Source organism: Onychomys torridus, chromosome 18 (assembly GCF_903995425.1).
Source record: "Onychomys torridus chromosome 18, mOncTor1.1, whole genome shotgun sequence".
Taxonomy (NCBI): Eukaryota; Metazoa; Chordata; class Mammalia; order Rodentia; family Cricetidae; genus Onychomys; species Onychomys torridus.
Genome location: NC_050460.1, coordinates 32862091 through 32881607, shown reverse-complemented (window position 1 = coordinate 32881607; position 19517 = coordinate 32862091). Strand labels below are relative to the sequence as shown.

Sequence of the window (19517 nt, the reverse complement as noted above, 5' to 3'; positions counted from 1 at the left end):
GTATGGACAAACCCCAAATTGGTTACACAATACAAATCATACACACACGAGACATTAAGTGACTTTAGAAGGTTGTGTGTGTGTGTGTGTGTGTGTGTGTGTGTGTGTGTGTGTGTGTAACAGAAAGAGGCCATCAATTTGTGAGAATTAAGGGAGAGAATGATATAGGAGGAGCTGGAGGGAAGGAAGGGAAAAGAAATGTAATTATATTATAATTAAATAAAAATAGTGAATAAAACCAGATGTTAAGGCTGAAGCAGGAAGATCGTGAATTCAAAGTTAGTCTAGGTCACTGGGAGGGAACTGGGTAGTCCAAAGAGCATTGGAGGGGGAAAAAAGTATCACAATCAATGAACTTACTTTGAGAACTGGGACTTCGTCATCCTTATAAGCCACAAGGAGAGGTAAACCAGCAAGTGTTTTCTCAAGGTCTTTCCCAAGAATCTTCACTCCTTGAGCTGCTTCCACTTCTTTATGCTTTTCATACTGGTTCTAGAAACAAAAATAGTTTTCACTGAATTTACCTGAATGGTGGCAGCACTACTGTATTCTGTGACCTTGGAAGGAGAAGTGTTCTCATACTCTGTATAAGAAACACAACATAACCAATTGATTCAACTGAAGATTTTGTTTCTCAAAATAACACAGAAAAGACAAATCAGAATAAAAGATAGTGCTACACATAAAAACTAAAAACAGCCGGGCAGTGGTGGTGTGCAACTTTAATCCCAGCACTCAGGAGGCAGAGGCAGGCAGATCTCTGTGCGTTTGAGGCCAGCCTGGTCTACAGAGCGAGATCCAGGAAAGGCGCAAAGCTGCACAGAGAAACTCTTGTTTCGGGGGAAAAAAAAATAATAATAAAAATAAATAAATAAATAAATAAATAAATTAAAAACAGACAATTATTCTGAACTATGAAAGCTGTGAAAAGCAGGACACTGAAAGTGAAGGGGATAAACAGTTCATAAACACAAAGCAGTGTCTATACTGACAGAGGTAAATGTAATCCAACAGCAATGAACTACATGCCCAACAGAACTCAGTTTTGAAAGTGATGGTGTCACAAAGCAGGCACAGAGGTGAAAGAGTGAAGAGCCGCACTGAAAAGTGTGAGCTGGGCCCACACACCCTGGGGAAACGGGCACATGCTCGGCAGAAGGTACAGAAAGAAGTCCATGGCACAGCATGGAAGCGCACACATTCCACACCCAGAAGCATGGACAGCATAACAAAGTCACACAGTGGAGTATCAATCTGGAATTATTTTTCAGTTCCGAAGGGCCAGGTGCAATAGTGAGCAAGAATGACTCCACTTTTATACCATGCACAGATACATTTTTAGCAACACAAGCCCAGAAATTGATACTATTAAAAAAAAGCAAGGCTGTGATTTACTATCAGAAACACAATGCTATAGTTAACTATTAGGACAAAGGTCAAGGCTACAATCAGGAAAAACCACATAGCAAGCTTCTGGATCCAACAATGCTATTTGATCTGGTTGCCTCCTGAAATTCTGTCATTCAGTACTACTCATGTAGCACCCAAGGCTGTCTATCCTTAGGAAAGTCCTAGTCTGATAAACAGATCCTGTCACCCATGTCAAATGTGTGCTGTATTAAGCCAAACTGCCCTCAAAGAGAATGGCATCAGCATAAACAAACAACATTATGAAGTCCCCATGTCCACGCTCACCATCTTGGCTTACCTTCACACGTAATTCCTTCATAGGAGGAGGTAAAAGGAGGCCTCGAATCTGAGTGACAATGGGCCCTTCTACTCCAGGGACAATGATTGTATCCCCTTCCTTCAAACGTCCATTGATCAATATAACATCGATTGTGGTGCCCATTCCTGGGAGAGCTTTAACCTAACAGACATGTTTTCAGTGTACCGTAAGTATAAAAGCAGCACATATCCACTACCCAAGGAACTATTCAAGGGGTGTAGGGCAAGGAAGGAGTCTGATGATTACCTCCATGACTTGTGCTCTCAGCTCTTCACAGTGTGCAAGCCTCTTGCTCAACATGGTTTGAGTTAACTCCACAAGAAGGTAGATGAGACTTCCCATGCCATCACCAGTATGTGCAGAGGTAGGTACCAAGGACACAAAAGTTCGGGGATCTTTATTCTCATAAAACAAAGCAGCATTCAAACCCTAGAAGCAAAAATCAGTCCAAAAACAGTGTGAGAAGTGGCACACAGAAGAGGATGGCTAAACAGATGGCAAAGGAACCAATGACTGATCACTCTGAAACTCCACAATGACCCGGAGAGTTGAGGTACTCTAGGTCAGTGCTAAGTGCCCAGCACTAAAAACAACCCCCAAACCCTGAACAAACACAATCTAGATATAATCGTGTAGCCAGTGCAGTTGAAATATTTCTGATGTTAAAAAGGAAGTGAGCACAACATTACACACTCACTACCCAGTTATACAGAAGGCAGAGGAGAGGAAGGTCAGGAACCCTGGAATTTTGTATTAGCCTGGAAACAGCAAAACCCCATCTCAGAAGAAACCAAAAACAGCAGTAACAACATCAACAAAACAGCAAAATGAAAGACCAAAAATATCCAGCTGATAGAACAGATCTGTATTAATGAAAATGGTGACCTCACTGAATAGATACAACAACAACAACAACAACATGATGACGGGTTCTTCAGAAAGAGACTCTACCTGCTGTGCAAACTCTACAACAATGGCCTTTGCACGCTCCTCAAACTCGTCCTTCGTATTCTTCTTCTGCTTTTTTAAAGTGACAGCCACATCCGAATCAGGGCTCTTCTTCCAGTCATATAACCTGTCAATCTGGAAACATTTATCGGAAACACATTGAAATCCACAACATTAAAATTCCTAATGTTTTTCCCTCTCTTCTCTCTTCTCCCTCCCTCCCTCCCTCCCTCCCTCCCTCCCTCTCTCTCAATTTCTGTCTGTCTCTCTCCTACACATACAAACACACAGTGTAAAGTACTCGGACATTTTATTGTACAAAAGACCCCTTTCGAGGCTGCAACTGAACCTCTTGAATGAAAAACTGCTGAGGTGATATGTTGTCCATTTTAGCCTCCAGTGAGTTCATGGAAAGCTGTTCTTTGCAAAATGGAAGGTCCTAGAATTATCCTGTGAACATTAACATGTAGTGTTTTCAAAGTTCAAAATGAGTTGGTAAATCAGCAGATAGGAACAAAGACTAATTATAGCAAGTGCCACTGTCAGGAAGATTACATAACAATTGCTTTATTGCTCAAACTAGGAATAAACCTGATTAATTAATAGTAAGAGAATTTATTTTCTGTCAGTTGTTAGCCTGTGGGATGTTTCATGTGACTGAAGTGCTAACTGCAAATGTGTCAAAATATACTGAATCATAAATCTATGAAATTATTCATCAATGTAAAGATACTAATTTTTTATAATCTGTATCTTCCCCCGTGAGTGGTGAGGATGAGAGAGAATTAATCACCAAACAATGACAATGTGTGGCATCTGAGCTTAGCCTATGCTGACAATGTAAAGATTTATCTGTTAACTAAGAGAAAACCCAGTTAGGAGGAAAAGACCTGAGATAGTCAACAGGATCAAATTACTGCTTGAGATCTTTAAAATAATTTTTAAAAATAAACTCAACATAAAGTTCTAACCTTGAAAAAGGCAGAGAGAGAGACAGACAGAGAAAGGCCTAATATTTGTAGAGCTGCAGAGAAAGCCACAGGATGAACTTAAAACCCAATCTTACGGGGGGGGGGGGGGAAGTTTAGTGATCTTGAAGACAGAGCATTAAAAGCTAGCAAAACTGAATCACACAGTAAAATACGGGGGGGGGGGGGGGGGATATTCCACCACTTTAGTTGGCTTGCCATATGACAAGATTGGGAAAAGTAGCTGGAATACCAGGACTGTACTAGAATTATACCAAATAGCTAAAGAAACAGAACAAGAAAAGTTAGTAGAGAATAGCTGGATAATCACCAAAATTATAAAGATTAGATGAAGACTATACATTTAACATAATAAATCCAAGAAAACTCAAGTATGATTAAAAACTACGCTATTATATAATCACTATGATAAAATCGTAAAAAGGAGAAAGTCTGAAAAGTAAGCAATATAAAGACATTCATACAATGGCAGGCGGTGGTGGAGCACGCCTTTCATCCCAGCACTCAGGAGGCAGAGGCAGGTGTATCTCTGTGAGTTCGAGGCCAGCTTGGTCTACCAAGTGAGTTCCAGGAAAGGTGCAAAGCTACACAGGGAAACCCTGTCTCGAGAAAAAGAAAAAAGAAAAAAGAAAAAAGAAAAAAGAAAAAAGAAAAAAGACATGCATACAGAGAGATAGAAGCAGAAAGCAACAACGAAAAAAAAAAAAAAAAAAAGGAAAACTTTTTTTATACTTGAGTGTGACGTAGAGTTTGTCCTTCTTGCATGATTATAAGTTTGACCATGAGGCATGTGGCCATTTGTATCTTGGTATTGGTTTCTCTGGCCAATTTTCTAGATACTTTAAAGAGACAAATGTAAAAGCACAGTGGGAGCAGCAAATGCCCTCTACAATAGTTTACCAAACAGCCATAAGTGTCAATAGGAATAAAGAAGAACCGAGGAGTAACACACAGACACTCAGCTGAGCAGCCAGCCCAGATAGTCAAGTGAAACAGTACACATCAAGGCTGGTCACAGATGCCCACTGAAACAGACTGTAACAATGACTCCTACAGTGCGTGTCCTCTGATCACAAAGCAATTCCACAGTATCTGGAAAAATTCCTGTACACTTACATCTTAAATGACATTCTTCTGAATAATGAATAGATCAAGGACAAACACAGAGAAATAAAGTATTTTTCTTCCCCCAACTGAAAATAAAAACAATGTCCAAGCAATGCTTAAAGTGGAAGCTAGGCATTGTGGCACTTGGAAGCAGAGGCAGGAGGATCAAAGGCAGCTCAAGATCATGAGGGGTACTTTGTCTTTTAAAAAAAAAATCAAAAACCTGCGAGTGTGCGCGCGCGCACACACACACACACCCCTAAAATTAAATCTTTAAAAGTGGAGGGGGAGGGGGTATTAGAAAAAAAAAGAATACTGATCCAACAAAAACATAGTTCTTTGAAAGATACAAATTTACAAACTGACAGCTGGATGTGATGACACATACAGAGGCTGAGGTAAGAGAATTGGAAATTCAAGTCCAATCTGGACTCCATAGTGAGATCATATCTCAAAACAACCAAAACCCATAAACAGACCAAAAATAATGCTGGCCAGGTTGTATAGAATGCAGATATAATCCTGTTGAAAATGCAAAATGGTACTCTTTGGAATAATTTGTTTCTTATAAAATTGAACATACATATGATGCAACAATTATATTCCTAAGTATTTACTTAATAATGTCCACAGCTACCTTACCAATAAGTGACTAGAAACTAGAACCCATATATCCTACAGTAGGAACTGATCAAGTGTGGTATCACCTGGCAATAGAATATTACTCTAAGTAATAAATAAACAAATAAATAAGAACAGTTACAATCCACCTAACAACATTAAAAAAAAACTGTAATAACAGGAACAATAAAATGACAACTGAAAAGATCACACACTCCAGTCCTATCAAAACTAGTACAGAGACTAAATCAAATTTTTTAAAAATCAGCATTTGCCTGGAGCTAGAGGGGCAAGTCTAGCTTCAAAGAAGTGAGAGAACCCTTGGAGAATGTAAGACAGACTACATTTTGGATAGTGATGGTTTCAAACAATGTATGGATTTGGCAAAGCTCAGTACAACTGTTCTCAAGCAGTTTCTTACACATTACACAAGATTTGTATCTTGTTTTAAAAATAAGCCTCTATTAACTGCATAAAAAGACTATCCTGTTTTCACACATGTGCATAATATACTTGACACAAACTGAGCACTCCCTATTTCCTTTCCTCTCACTTGATTCCATTCTTCCTAAATACTTCTTCAATTTTTGCTTTTTTTAAAATTTTTTTTAAAGGGGAAGCCTCATGTTAGAATGAGGTGTTTAATTTTTTTTAAAGATTTATTTACTTTATTATGTATGACCAGAAGAGGACACCAGATCTCATTACAGATCGTTGTCAGGCACCATGTGGTTGCTGAGAATTGAACTCAGGACCTTTGGAAGAGCAGTCAGTGCTCTTAACCTCTGAGCCATCTCTCCAGCCCTAATTTTTGCTTTTTAAAAGTTATATCTAGCCAGGCGGTGGTGGCGCATGCCTTTAATCCCAGCACTTGGGAGGCAGAGGCTGGTGGATCTCTGTGAGTTCGAGGCCAGCCTGGGCTACAAAGTGAGTTCCAGGAAAGGCGCAAAGCTACACAGAGAAACCCTGTCTCAAAAAACCAAAACCAAAACCAAAACCAAAAAAGTTAAATCTAGAATCTATATGAGAAAAAAAATAGCATTTCTATGAGTCTGGCTTACTAACATAATATCTAGCTCTACCCATTTTCTGAAAATGACATCTTTTCATTCTCAACATTGATTGATGGATTGGCTGTCCAGGAGATTGACTGAACTCAGCCTTGTGTATGCTATGCAAACATTCCACCACTGAGCTACATCCCCAGTTCATTCTTCCTTGTTCTTACTGATTATTCTGAATATTTAAATATTCAGATTTACTGAATATTTTGAATATTTTTTACATATGGCATATTTTCTTTATCCACTTATCCACTGATGGGTATATAGGCTGAGTCCCTAAATTTGACTACAAATAATTATGCAATAAAAACATGAGTGGGCTAGTATATAACATGAAATATTTTTTAAAATCTCAAAAAATCACAGTGCATCCGTCCTAATCAGAACAGGGGTAAAGATGGCTCCCTGGTTAAAAGCTCACACAGTCTTGCAAGAGGAGCTAAGTCAGTTCCCAGCACCTGTAACTCCAGCTCCACAGGGGTCACTCTCCTGGACCCCTTGGAAACCAGCACGTATGTACAAATGCACACAAGGACACACACAATAAGTCTTAGAGAACAATGTTTTCAAATGAGGACTTACCTTATTAAGTGCAACAATGAAGGGACATTTTTTAGACTTGAGAAGGTTGATAGATTCAATTGTCTGGGGCTCTAAACCATGCATAATGTCAACAACTAAAATGGCAATGTCACAAAGGGAGCTTCCTCTGTTTCTCAGGTTACTGTCAGGGAAGAAAAAGCCATGTGAGTAGAAATCTTGTAAATTTCAGTGTTTCCTTTCTTTGTAAAGCCTAAACAAACAGAAGAAACAAGCAGTCTCTGGGGCTGCAGGGACTGACTGGTGGTGATCATCTCACACATACCAAATTCACAATAATCTGGTCTCATAAAATGGCATCATATTTGCAATATAAACAATACAATCCTCTCATATACACACAGTGTCACCTCTAGGTTACATACACAGAACAGCCATCTCTGATGAAAAAAATCCAAAACCTAAAACCTTCTAAGAACAGGTATTATGCTTACTGTAAAATTTCAAATTGGGGGCATTTTGAATTTCAGACTTTTAGAATCTTTAACTGGAAAGTGCCTGGAAATGTGAACCACGTCCACCTCTAGGCTCATCAGAGGAGGAGACTCAACCAGAACACCAGCACAGTTTGAGTGCTCTGTCAATAGTGAATAGCACACTGTTGAGGGGTGACAAGAAGGATAGAGTCTGGATGTAGTTGGCATGAAGGAAATCTTCCTCAGCTATTCTGGAAGCTCAACTGTTTATCCTGGAGATATGGAGCACACAAAAGAGGCAGCAGCCATGAATGCTTTAAGGAAGAGTCCCATCTTCTCTTAAAATACCAAACACTCAGCTGGCAGATACAAAAACTGAGTCTACTGGGTAAGTTAATGTCAAAAGTTACTCTAAGTTGTGTATGTGTGTGCATAAGTGCATGCAAGCAACAATGTAGTGAAGTTAAAAACAGTATTTCTTTTGTAATGGGTCTGTAGGGATTCATGAAGAACCGCTCTGCCTTCCACAGTAGGGATGTTCTTTCCAATTGTAAAAGATTTTCTTCTATAAAAATCAAGAAAGCAAAACAACAAAAAACAAAAATAAGAAAACATATGAAACATTAAAAACCAACGATGAACAAGAGATTATGACACTGCAGATCTGGAAGAACTATTCAAAGTCACTAACGAAATCCTAATGATTAGGCTGAGGTAAGTAGTTTCCTTGATGACAATAGACTGGTCTTACCTGAAAGACTCATGTCCGGGAGTATCAATAATCAGCATTCCTGGAATGCGGACACTCTCTCTGTCAAACTAAAAATAGTAGAGAAAGATGCAGAGTTCAAGGCCAGTGAAACAAAGAAAGCTTCATTACAATTTACCCCAACCTTGAAAACATCATTACTTCCTTTGACCAAATGAATGACCTTAAAAGTCAAACAGCAGAATGGCTAATATTCTCTTTAATATCAAAACAAGTCTTGTAGGGGCTGGAGATGTACTTGCTATCTTACAGAAGATCCAAGTTTGATCCCTAGCAGCCACATCAAGCAACTCAAAACCATCTGTTAACACCAGCTCCAGAGGATCCAATACCTACTCTTGGCCTCCCCCAGGCACCCACACAAATACAGATACACATACATAAAATATCGACTATTAACTTAATAACTAATACAAATGCAGAGTGGAACAGTCATTGACGTCATCTACAAAAACTGACTTAGTATCTACAGAATGATCTGGGGGGCTGGATGGTTCAGTGGTAAGAGACATTTGCAGCACAGGCCTGATGAACGACTGGGTCTGATTACCAGATCTCAGGAGAGTCAACTCCTGAAAGTTGGCATGTGCTCACCTGCACACAGACACACAATAAATAAAAACATAAAAATATATCTGGTCTAATTTTAAGCAAATCTAAAGTACCAAAGTGATGTAAAAAAGTGTATTTTAATAATATTCGCCGGGTGGCAGTGGTACACACCTTTAATCCCAGCACTCAGGAGGCAGAGCCAGGTGAACTCTGTGAGTTCGAGGGCAGTCTGGTCTACAGATTGAGATCAAGGACAGGCATCAAAACTACACAGAGAAACCCTGTCTTGAAAAAAACAAAAAAACAAAACAAAAAAACAAACAAACAAAACATCTACCTCAGCAGCTCCTTCTTAGGCCCCAAACCTGAGATGAGCTTTTAAATATGAAGATCCTGGATAGTAAAATAAGGAAGGAGGGAGGTAACTTCAGAACAATGAAAGCCTTGATAAAGGGGAAAGTGGCATGGGATCTAGAGCAAAACAAGATGTTAATTCTGAGTGGAGACAGAAGGGTCTGAACATCCTCATGACTAGCCTTTGGGAATCTATCTATCCAAAGCTATGAACACCATCAGAAAGGAACTGAGGCTTAAAGGACGAGATTCTCATGTCCATCACCATATCGGAAAAGCATACTGACTTACAACTTTGTGCTAGTACCATAAACACTTCACAATATTGCTACCATGTTGGTTCCTCTGAGTTTGTTCCTGAGCCATAGTCACTAATAACTGGTTTCAAAATAAATTTGAGGTGAGAACTGTTTCTTATGTCAACAAAACAAGTAACATAATGTAACTTACATTTTTAATCATCTTAGTTTGTTCATTAATAGCTTCAAGAGGAACATTTGTGGCACCAATCTGCTGTGTAATACCACCTGCTTCACCATCTTGGACATGCGTGTGACGGAGCTATGAGCAGAAAGCAAACTGAGATTGGTCATTTGGCATGGAAGAAGATAAAAGCACAGTCACTGAGAAACCGACAACTCTGCATTTCAGTGACCCCAGACTAAAGCTCTGAGAAGAGAGACTCTTGTGCTCCCTCCTCCAACTATCGCACTGTCCCTTTATTCATTTACAAACTTACTGTGTGCTCTGGCCCTGCTAGGAAAAGGACCAAAGGCTTCTTCCCACACTGTACCTATCAAAAGAAGAGGCTAGGGACAAGGAAGTCTTCAAGGATAGAAAAGGTGGGAATTTTATATCATCATACAAGACCCCTGGGACATTTTGTAAATGTTTCAAAAGCAGACCCACTTTTTGCCCCATGATCCCATTTTGGACAACTTGTAAATAGGTCTATAACCCATTTTCTTTTACCAATTTCTATTTCCTAATTTCTTTGAAATACAAGAAAATGGAGGCAGATTTATGGACCTGCCATCCTGTGTGATAGTAAAGCTTTTCAAAGGTACTACTTATTTCTCAAATAATATTAATGCACACATTTTCTTACCTTATCTAGAATTTTTGTTTTCCCTGTGTCTACATGTCCAAGCACACAGATGATAGGGGCTCTTAACTTTTCTGTATTTACATTTTTACTATGTTCAAGTCGTCGTTTCTAGAAGTAGGATTAAAAAAAAAACAAAACAGAATTACAAATTAAGTCCTGCTTCAAGTCTTCTTTATGCTCCACCTTGACTTATGTAAAAAAAAAAAAAAAGGGGGAGGGTGTTGAAGAGGGCAGTTCCTGGTTTAGACCAGTGTCAAAACCTATCATGGTCCAACATTACAAAACTTGGAGAGATACTGGTCATAATACTTTTTGACAGGGTCTCTCTGTAGACCAGGCTGTCCTGGAACTCACTCTGTAGCCCAGACTGTCCTCCTCATAGATCCCCCTGCCTCCGCCTCCCGAGTGCTGGGATCAAAGGTGTGTGTAGCCACCGCCTGGCAATACTGACTCAGACCTTTAGCTCCATAGTCTAATGACCACAAGAAGAGGAAGACAGCGAAGACAACAGGAAATGAATACCTCGATTCTCCGCTTTGCTTTGTCATAAGCCCGCTCTTCTTTAGTTCGGTCGTCGTCAGAGTCATACTCAGAGTCTGAGCTAACTTCTTTGCTTGGCTTTTTATCTAATGTCTTCCCTGAGTCTTTCTCATCTGACATCTTCTCATCTTCCTCATCACCTTCACTGCCTTCACTTTCTCCTTCCTCTTCCTCATCTTCACTCTCTTCTTCCTCTTCCTCTTCCTCTTCCTCTTCCTCCTCCTCCTCTTCAGGTTTTTCTTGTACTTCTATGTGAATCGTATTTCCTTCTTTGAGGAAAATAAATTGATTTTAAAATAAATGAAAGCTAGCATCAAGGTTTATATCAAAAGAACAGAGACTACAAAGTAAGGGAAAATACACTAATTGCAGCAGTTGCCTTAACTTCCTACGTCACAAACATTTAACTGTTCCTGTGGAGACTCCCACCAGGCATAAGACTTGAGGCGACATCACTATGCCAGGACTCCTGGAGGGACAACATGGACAACTGAGGAAAACCCTGAGCACTGCTTTCCCCTTGGGGTGCTTCTTTGATGACTCTGGAAGCAGCAGTTAAATCTGAAGCTATCTCAGCACTAACAGCCAGACATTAGGAGTCCAGGCCTACAAAGACTAGAGCAGGGAGGAAGAAGAGTAAGGTATGAGTGAGCAATCACTGCGTTGTATACTGTTAGTGTGTCATAGAAACCCTATAGCATATACCCTAGAAGTAACAGCAGATGAGAAATAAACAGACTATCATAATCTAAAATGAAATGAGTCCATGCATTTGTTATTAAAAATGCTGGTGTGCACACTGACAACCTTTAATTTAAAAAATCCACAAATCTGAAATTCTCCAAAAATAATGATGCCATTTTTTCCTCCTCTTTTGACACAGGGCCTCAAGTATCTATAGCTCAAGACAAACCAGAGATACTAAGACACTGTCAAATAAGAAAAAAGATGTAAAATTAAATTTGAAGCCAAAAGAAAAATGAAGCAAAAAATGTTAAAATTTTCTATGTCTAAGAAATAATTACTATATGCAAAAAGAGGAAGAACAAACAATGGAGGTGAAAAAAAACAGAATTTGAAAGAAAAAAAAAGCAATGGGGGGGTGGGGTGGAGAGATGGGTCAGAGGTTAAGAGCACCGATTGCTCTTCCAGAGGTCCTGAGTTCAAATCCCAGCAACCACATGGTGGCTCACAACCATGTGGAATGAGATCTGGCGCCCTCCTCTGTATACATAATAAATAAATAAATCTTAAAAAAAAAAAAAAAAGCAATGGTATACAAATTGGGAGTTGGATAAATGCTCAAGTACTCCAAAGTTGTCTGGAAAGGTGGTGGTAGTAGGCACTGTTAGTTGAAATGTACAAGTTAAAAATCTCTAATAGCATCCTTTAAAAATTAAGTTGGTCAGGGTGGCACATTCCTATAATCTCAGCCAGCATTCAGAGGCTGAGGCAGGAAGATCACACATTTGAGGCCAGACTAGGAACTTATAGAGAGATCCAGTCTTAAAAAAATAAAATGAAAATTTTATCACTTGAGTAGAGGCAGAAAGACCTTGGCTCACAGCAAGTTCTAGGACATTCTGTGCTGGATAATGAGAGCCTATCTCAGAAACTGTGTAAAACAGAAATAAGAAAACCAAGGGGGTTAGGGAATGTAACTAATAAGAATAACAAAATCCAACAAACAAAAGATGGTTATGAAAGGGAAAAAACGGAAAAAAGATCACAATAGATTTAGGAGCTTAAGAGATTAATGTACTTCATTAATTACATCGGGTGTTAAAACACACTGTGAGTATTCCAGGTGAACTGACTGACAAACTGTGCTTGCTATGGTTAGAGTGTATGGTAGAGTCCCCTCTACCATGGTGCTATTAAGAAGTAGAAGTGCACGCCTTTAGTCCCAGCATTCTGGAGGTAGAGACAGGAACATTTCTGTGAGTTCGAGATCAGTCTGGTCTACAAAGCAAGTTCCATGACAGCCAGAGCTATTATGGAAACCCTGTCTCAAAAAACAAACCAAAGATACAGGGCCTCAGGGAAGCTAAGTCATTAGTGCTTTGTACTCCTGAGGTGATTAATGCTTCAAGGAGTCTTTACAAAGAGTTTACTCAACTTTCTGTTCATTCCTTCCCACCAAGTGAGAATACTGTTCCTTCCCTCTTAAGGGGTCAGCAATAAAGTGTCTCCCTGGAACAGAGAGAGAGGAGTCCTCCTCACCTGCCACCCACCAATATCAGGAGCTAGATCTTGGATTCCAAGTCTAGGAAACACATCTCTATTTTTGATAAGTTATACAATCGATGCTTTATTATGTCAGCAATAATTTACCGAGGCAAAGCCATTGACATTGACAGGTATAAGGAGAGTACTACAGACAGAGAACATTCATGTAGGTCAAGAGTGGTTCAGAAGAATATGAGACACTTAACATGGTAAGAGCCACTACTTGAAAAACAGAACTATAATAGAAGGCTCAATTCATCAGAAAGATCTAAGATTGTATTCACCTGGTAACAGTCAAAATATGTGAAAGCAAAAATTAACAGAACTCTGAAAACAGACAATCTATAATCACAGTGGAAGACCTTTTCAATACATGGGCTAGTAAGAGAATGTGTATACTTATGTGTGCTCACATGTTAATATACAAACTCTCAGAATAAGAAAGTCTTGAACAAAATAATCACCACACTTGGTCTCAATACAAAAACCAAGACAGCTTCTACAAATCAGTTTCTAATCACATTTGCAAACAAAATATCTGAGCATACCCTGGCTTGTAAGGCAGCCACCATACTTCTTGAGAGAGAACCAAAGAATCACTGAGAAATAACTCAGTGGTAGAACTCCTGCTTAGTAAATGCAAAGCCCTGGGTTCAATGTCCAGCACACAGATACACACATAGACACTAAATTAATTAAAAAATGCAAACTAGAAAATATTAACATAAAAAACTTACAAATTTGGTGAAACCCTTGGTTAACTAAAAATGTTAGATTAAAAAAAGGAGGGCTCTCAAAACTCAAAGAGCCAAACATTCTCAAGAATATAGGAAAGAAAACTGTAAGAAATTAAATTCAAAGTAAGTTGTTTTAGTCATAAAATTCAAGTGTAATTACCAAAAGGTGAACATTTACATTTTATTCACAGTGAGCAGAACTGCGCCAATCTTTGCCTTATGCTGCTAGGCTTTGTGTAGGTGAGTTTTAGAAAAGCTACTCACCCCACACTGTCTAGATAAATGTATTCTAGGCAGCTATCACCTTAAAGATGACCTTCTGAAAACACATTCCTTTGGTTCAGGAACACACATGATATATGATCAGTGGATTTATCAATATTTACTCACGATTACCTTGTTCTCTCTCTTCATCACTGGCCATAGCTTCCCAGTCATCTAACCCAGCATCCTCAGTTTCTTCTTCTTCCTCTGAAAGTACAAGTTGCTATTTATGACAAGAAAGCACTGGAGGGTAAGAGGCTGCTTTCAGAAGGGCTGAATTATGCTTGGACAAAGAAAAAGACTTGCTTCAATTATGAAAAAATATTTATGTAACTGTTTTCTTTGGAATTTTCTTTTCACTATACCTAGCATGCCATAAATTAAGTATAAAAACTAAATTAGAAACCTAAGCAACAAAATGTTTAGATTTTAAAATGATGTATGAATGAACTCAGTTCTTTTAAAACTTTCAACTCATGCATTAGACACAGGATTTTTATTTTGCTCTTATCAGACTTATCTTTTAGAACGTTTAACAAAGAAAAAGTGAAAAATTTTTGCCAATGCTTGCAAGGTATATGTATAAACACACACATAAACACAAATTAATAAGCTGAACATATATGGATTAGTAAGTAGGAGCTAACCTCTAAAGTTTCAAAATATGTTTTATGGTTCTTACAGTGTTGTAACTAAAAATGTTCCCAATTTGCTTTCATACCATAAGGTAAAAACTTCAGGCTTAGAGATTTTTGACCTATTTAAAAAAAAAAAAAAAAAAAAAAAAAAAAAAAAAGGCATCCCAAAACCCTTCAGTGTCTCTAACAGACATTGTACTGACACTACTAAAGAGAAACAAAACTGATTCAAGGATCGCTTGGATATTTTCTCAAAGTGGAAACAAAGAGAGATGGGCTAAAGAAATGAATGAAGAAAACCATCTAAACTAAACTAGTAATTTAAACTAAACTAGTAATTTATTTGGTTCCAAACTACTTGATGGTAGCTTATTGAGTCATGAATACTAAGTAATAGGAACTAATGAAAACCTGATGTTACTGGCCTGGTTCAACAGAAGGGGGTGTCTCTTCTTTTTCTGGTATTCCTTGCTCCACAACTTCCACAGGAGCACTTATTTCCGAAGTTTCAGATACTAAAAAGGAGCAGAAAGTATATTAGTCACATTTTGTAGCCTGCAATTTCTCTTCAAATATCCTATTCAACACAGTATAAGAATCCTTGATGTACGAACACGCGTCTTTCTAAGTCTGGGAAACATTTGATACCACTTACAAAGGAAATCACTGTTTTGCCTAAGCAGAATATAAAATCACAGGGCAAGAAGAAAAATAATTTATATTTTTGTTTTTCAGACGTAACATTATTCATATAAGATGCAGATATTTCAATCTATTTTTTGAAGGTTTATCTTATGTGTGTGAATATATGTGCACACCTGTTTGTAGGCCAGAAAAGGCATGGGATCCCTGAGAGCTGGAGTTCTCGGTGGTGGGATGCCCAGCTTGTGACCTGTGTGTTAGCATCCTAAGTCTGGGCTCATGATTGAGCAGCAAGCAGCATTCTTAGCTACTGAGCCCTCTTCTCTAACAACCCCAGCACTTCCTCTTTTGCCTCTCATCCGAGTCGATAAGAAGGATTAAAATGGTGAAAACAATGGGCAGAAAAATGCAGTGCTGGGGGCTGGGATTGTAGCCAAACAATAGAACCCATCTGGCTCAGAAAGACCCTGGGCTCAGTCCTCAACACCCCTCATACATGCATGCTTGTAGAAAGATACTTTCTGTTGAAAGCTGTGAGGAAAAGACAGGTGTGACCTTTCTAAACCAAAGGCTACTTCATAAACAAACCTTCTTTATTTTCTGGCTGTTGTGGTATTTTCTTCTTCTTTTTATCTTCATAAATGGGCCTTTTCTTTGGCAACGAGTCTTTCGATGGCACTTCAACGCCTAAGGGGGGAAACGAGGAAAATTTAAGGCTTATACTGTTATACGATCTACTTGATACTGGAGGGAAAGTATTTAAAATGTGAGGCATGGTAGCCCACTTGTAATCCCAGCACCTGGGAGGACAAGGCAGGAGGGCCATCATCCTAGTAGGTTCAAGGTCAATGTGGGCTACATGTGAGACCCTGCTTCATCTCAACACTTCTAAAAAAGGAAAATATTTTAAAAGGCAGCATTTTAAGCCAGGCAGTTGTGGCACATGCCTTTAATCCCAGCACTTGGAAGGCATAGGCAGGCAGGTCTCCATGAGTTTGAGGCCAGACTGGTCTACAGAATGAGTTCCAGGACAGCCAAGGGCTACACAAAAAGAAACCCTGTTTCAAGAAACCAAAAGAAGGACATTTAATTCAATTCAAAGATATGCACCCTAAAATTTAAGAGCACTCAGAGAGAGACCTATGGCTTCTGCACAGGGTGTCTGTACATTCACATTCAAATCCACTAAAGAGCTAGCTAGTGCACAGATCTTGCAAACACCACTGCCATGAAGAAGCGGAGCAACTCTGTTACCACGTACTGTCTCAAGTAGCCAAACTCCCTTAGTCTGAGCAGACTCGTCTGTTCTCTAACCATTCTGTTCAGCTTTTCCCAACATGTCCACAAATGACATCAGGCAGGCTTCTGTCATCATGATAGATATGTAAATCATCAGTACTTCATCTTTTATATTTCTTTTATTTTGGACAGAGTCACATTGTGTAGCTCTGGCTAGCTTGGAACTCACTATGTAGACCAGGCTTATCCTTCAATTCACAAGTATCTGACCACCTCTGCCTCCAGAGTGTTGGAGTTAAAAGTGAGCCTACCATGCCTGGCCCAGTATTTCATCTTTTAATTTCTGAGTTATTGTATTACACCAGTACATTAATCCACTTAACAACTGAAGGGCTTCTGATCATTTTTAGTTCAGAATAGTTATGAGGAAAGCAGATGTGATTATTTTCACACAGGCTTCTTCATGAGTATTTCTCTTGAATGAGACAGAAGTTAAATGTGTGCTTAATTTTGTTCAAAGCTGTCAGTTCTTCAAAGTGACTAAGACTGAAAATTCTTTTCATGTTTATGGTTATTGGTTAAAGTTCAAATCTTTTGTGAGCTTATAAATGGAGTTCCTGGTTTTCCAAAAGTGCTGAATGATAAAGTTTTATATATCTTCAATAGTCTTTACAAAATATTCAACAGGAAGGTGTTTGTGAATTTTCCTTCCTTTTACAGGTTACTTTTGCATTACATTTGTGTGTATGGAGGCATCCACAATGCCATAGGACACTTGTGGAGGTTGGTTCTCTCCTGCTCCCATGTGGCTTTCAGGAGCTGGACTCAGTTTGTAAGGTTTGGTGACAGGTACCTTTACTCACTGAACCATCTTCCAAGCCCCCGAAATATACCTTCAAAGTCATTAGCCGAAATCTCTTTGCCTAAACATTTTCTCCTATTTTCCTCTAAAAGGTTTTTGGCTTATGATATTTAGAACTAAATCCATTTTGAATTAATATTTAGGTATTATCAACCTAAAGTGGGGATAAAGACAAGTTTCTGTGTACAGACATTCAATTGTTTTAAGTACTATTTGTTATAAGAACTACATGTTGGTTGGGGTTAGGCCCTGGGTTCAGTCCTCAGCTCTGAAAAAAAAAAAAGGAAAAAAAAAAAGAACTACATGTATTTCATCCCCTGAATTTCCAGATACCAGGGAAAATAACATCACTTTGTCATCTGCAGACACTATTCTGTTAATCTACTTGTCTGCCCATTTGCCAATATAACACTATACTGATTCTTGGGGCTTTAGAGTATTTTTTAAAGATTTACTTAGAGTTTTAATCTTGAAATCAAATATTGAGACTTCCAAATTACTCTCCTTTTTCAGAAGCATTTTTGGTAGAGCTGGAGAGATGCTCAGTGGTTATGAGCACTTGTTCTTGCAGAGAACTAGGCTCTGGTTCTAACACCCACATGGTGGCACATAACCATCCATAACCCTAGTTCCAAAGGTCCCAATGCCCTCCTGTGGGCACCAGGCACAACACATGCCATACACATATATGCAGTCAGCAACACACAATAAACAAACTTTTTTTTAATATGTGTGTTTTGTTTTATTTTTTGAGGCAGGGTCTCACTATGTAGCTCTGGCTGCCCTGGAACTCACTAAGTAGAGCAGACTGGCTTTGAACTCAGAGAAACCCTGCTTCTGTCTCCCAAAGTGCTGGAATTAAAAGTGTCTGCCACTATACCCAGCTTAAATAAACCTAAAAAATTTCAAAACAAGGTCTTTTGGGCTATTCTGACTCAATCTTATCGTATCTGCATTTTAGAAAGAGGTAACAGAGAACTCTATAAAGCATCATTCTGAGACTTCAATTGAGTCACTGAATCAACAGACCGATTCTGAAAGCTTCATAGTTTTGAGTCTCATGGTTAATTATGTTTCACACAGGCTATACTTTGATTTACTCATTGCTATTTTGTAGTTTTCAGATTTAGATACTACAAATAATAGGTTTGTAATTCTTTCACTTTCTTTTTAGATTGGTTCAGTAAATGTTTCTGCTCAAATTTGGTTAGGTTTTGTTAATTTTCAGCAGCTAATTGCTAGCATGAAAATACAACTGACATTTACATACTGATCTGCCATTTACAGCTGTGCTAACCTCACCCTCAGTGCTACAGTTGTCTTGATGCAGGAGATGCACAGCATTTTTCTATGCTGATAATCATAACCTGCAGAGACAGTTTCGTTGCTTCTTTCCAGTCTGCCTGCCATTCATTTATTTAGCCCAATTCCACAGATCAGGACATAACAGCACAATACTGATGACCATGGCAAGCAAAGACTGTCCTGCCCTTTCCATTATGTTAGGGTTTCTTTTCATTAATTTTTATAATTACATTAGTTTTGTGTGTGCACATACAGGCACACAGCACAGAATATAGATGCAAGTCAGTTAAGAGGGCATTTGTGGGAATCCATTCTTTTCATTCCATCATGTAGGTGGGTCTCAGGGATCAAACTCAGGTTGTTAGGCTTGGCAGCAAGCTGACTTTACCCACCAAGTCACCTTTTGAGCAATGCCTTTTTGGGCAGGGGGGGGGGGGGGCGCTGGGGGATAGAAGGAAGAGACTAATGTCTTAAAGAAGTTCACTGATACTGTTTGTAAATATTACATTAAATGACGATTCTGTCAAGTGGTTTTTCTGAATTCACTGATACGTACTCATGTAACTTTTGATATGAAAAAATACAGTGATTCATTTTCAAATATTTGCATTCCCAGGATAATACCCAATTTATAATGAGAGATTATCCTTATGTATAAATATACAAAATAACCATGTAAATATATAGATATATTAAGTAGATGTCTACATTTATCTACATATTTATCTATCTGCAGTGAGAGAGAGAGAGAGAGAGAGAGAGAGAGTGAGTGAGTGAGTTAGTGTTGAAAGCTTTTTCATGTAA

At 38.7% G+C, this 19517-nt stretch overlaps 1 protein-coding gene across 1 annotated transcript in view; it reads right to left on the bottom strand.

Moving 5' to 3' along the window:
* Positions 1-19517, bottom strand: part of Eif5b (eukaryotic translation initiation factor 5B) — a 52368-nt gene that overhangs the window by 7444 nt on the left and 25407 nt on the right. The window contains exons 7-18 of the mRNA XM_036167846.1: positions 15896-15994; positions 15091-15180; positions 14160-14234; positions 10780-11066; positions 10258-10365; positions 9600-9710; positions 8226-8293; positions 7041-7182; positions 2681-2812; positions 1976-2158; positions 1709-1870; positions 361-492 (exon numbers count right to left, since the gene is read on the bottom strand). Coding sequence (XP_036023739.1) covers positions 361-492; positions 1709-1870; positions 1976-2158; positions 2681-2812; positions 7041-7182; positions 8226-8293; positions 9600-9710; positions 10258-10365; positions 10780-11066; positions 14160-14234; positions 15091-15180; positions 15896-15994 — 1589 coding nt within the window. The remainder of the gene's footprint in view (positions 1-360; positions 493-1708; positions 1871-1975; positions 2159-2680; positions 2813-7040; positions 7183-8225; positions 8294-9599; positions 9711-10257; positions 10366-10779; positions 11067-14159; positions 14235-15090; positions 15181-15895; positions 15995-19517) is intronic.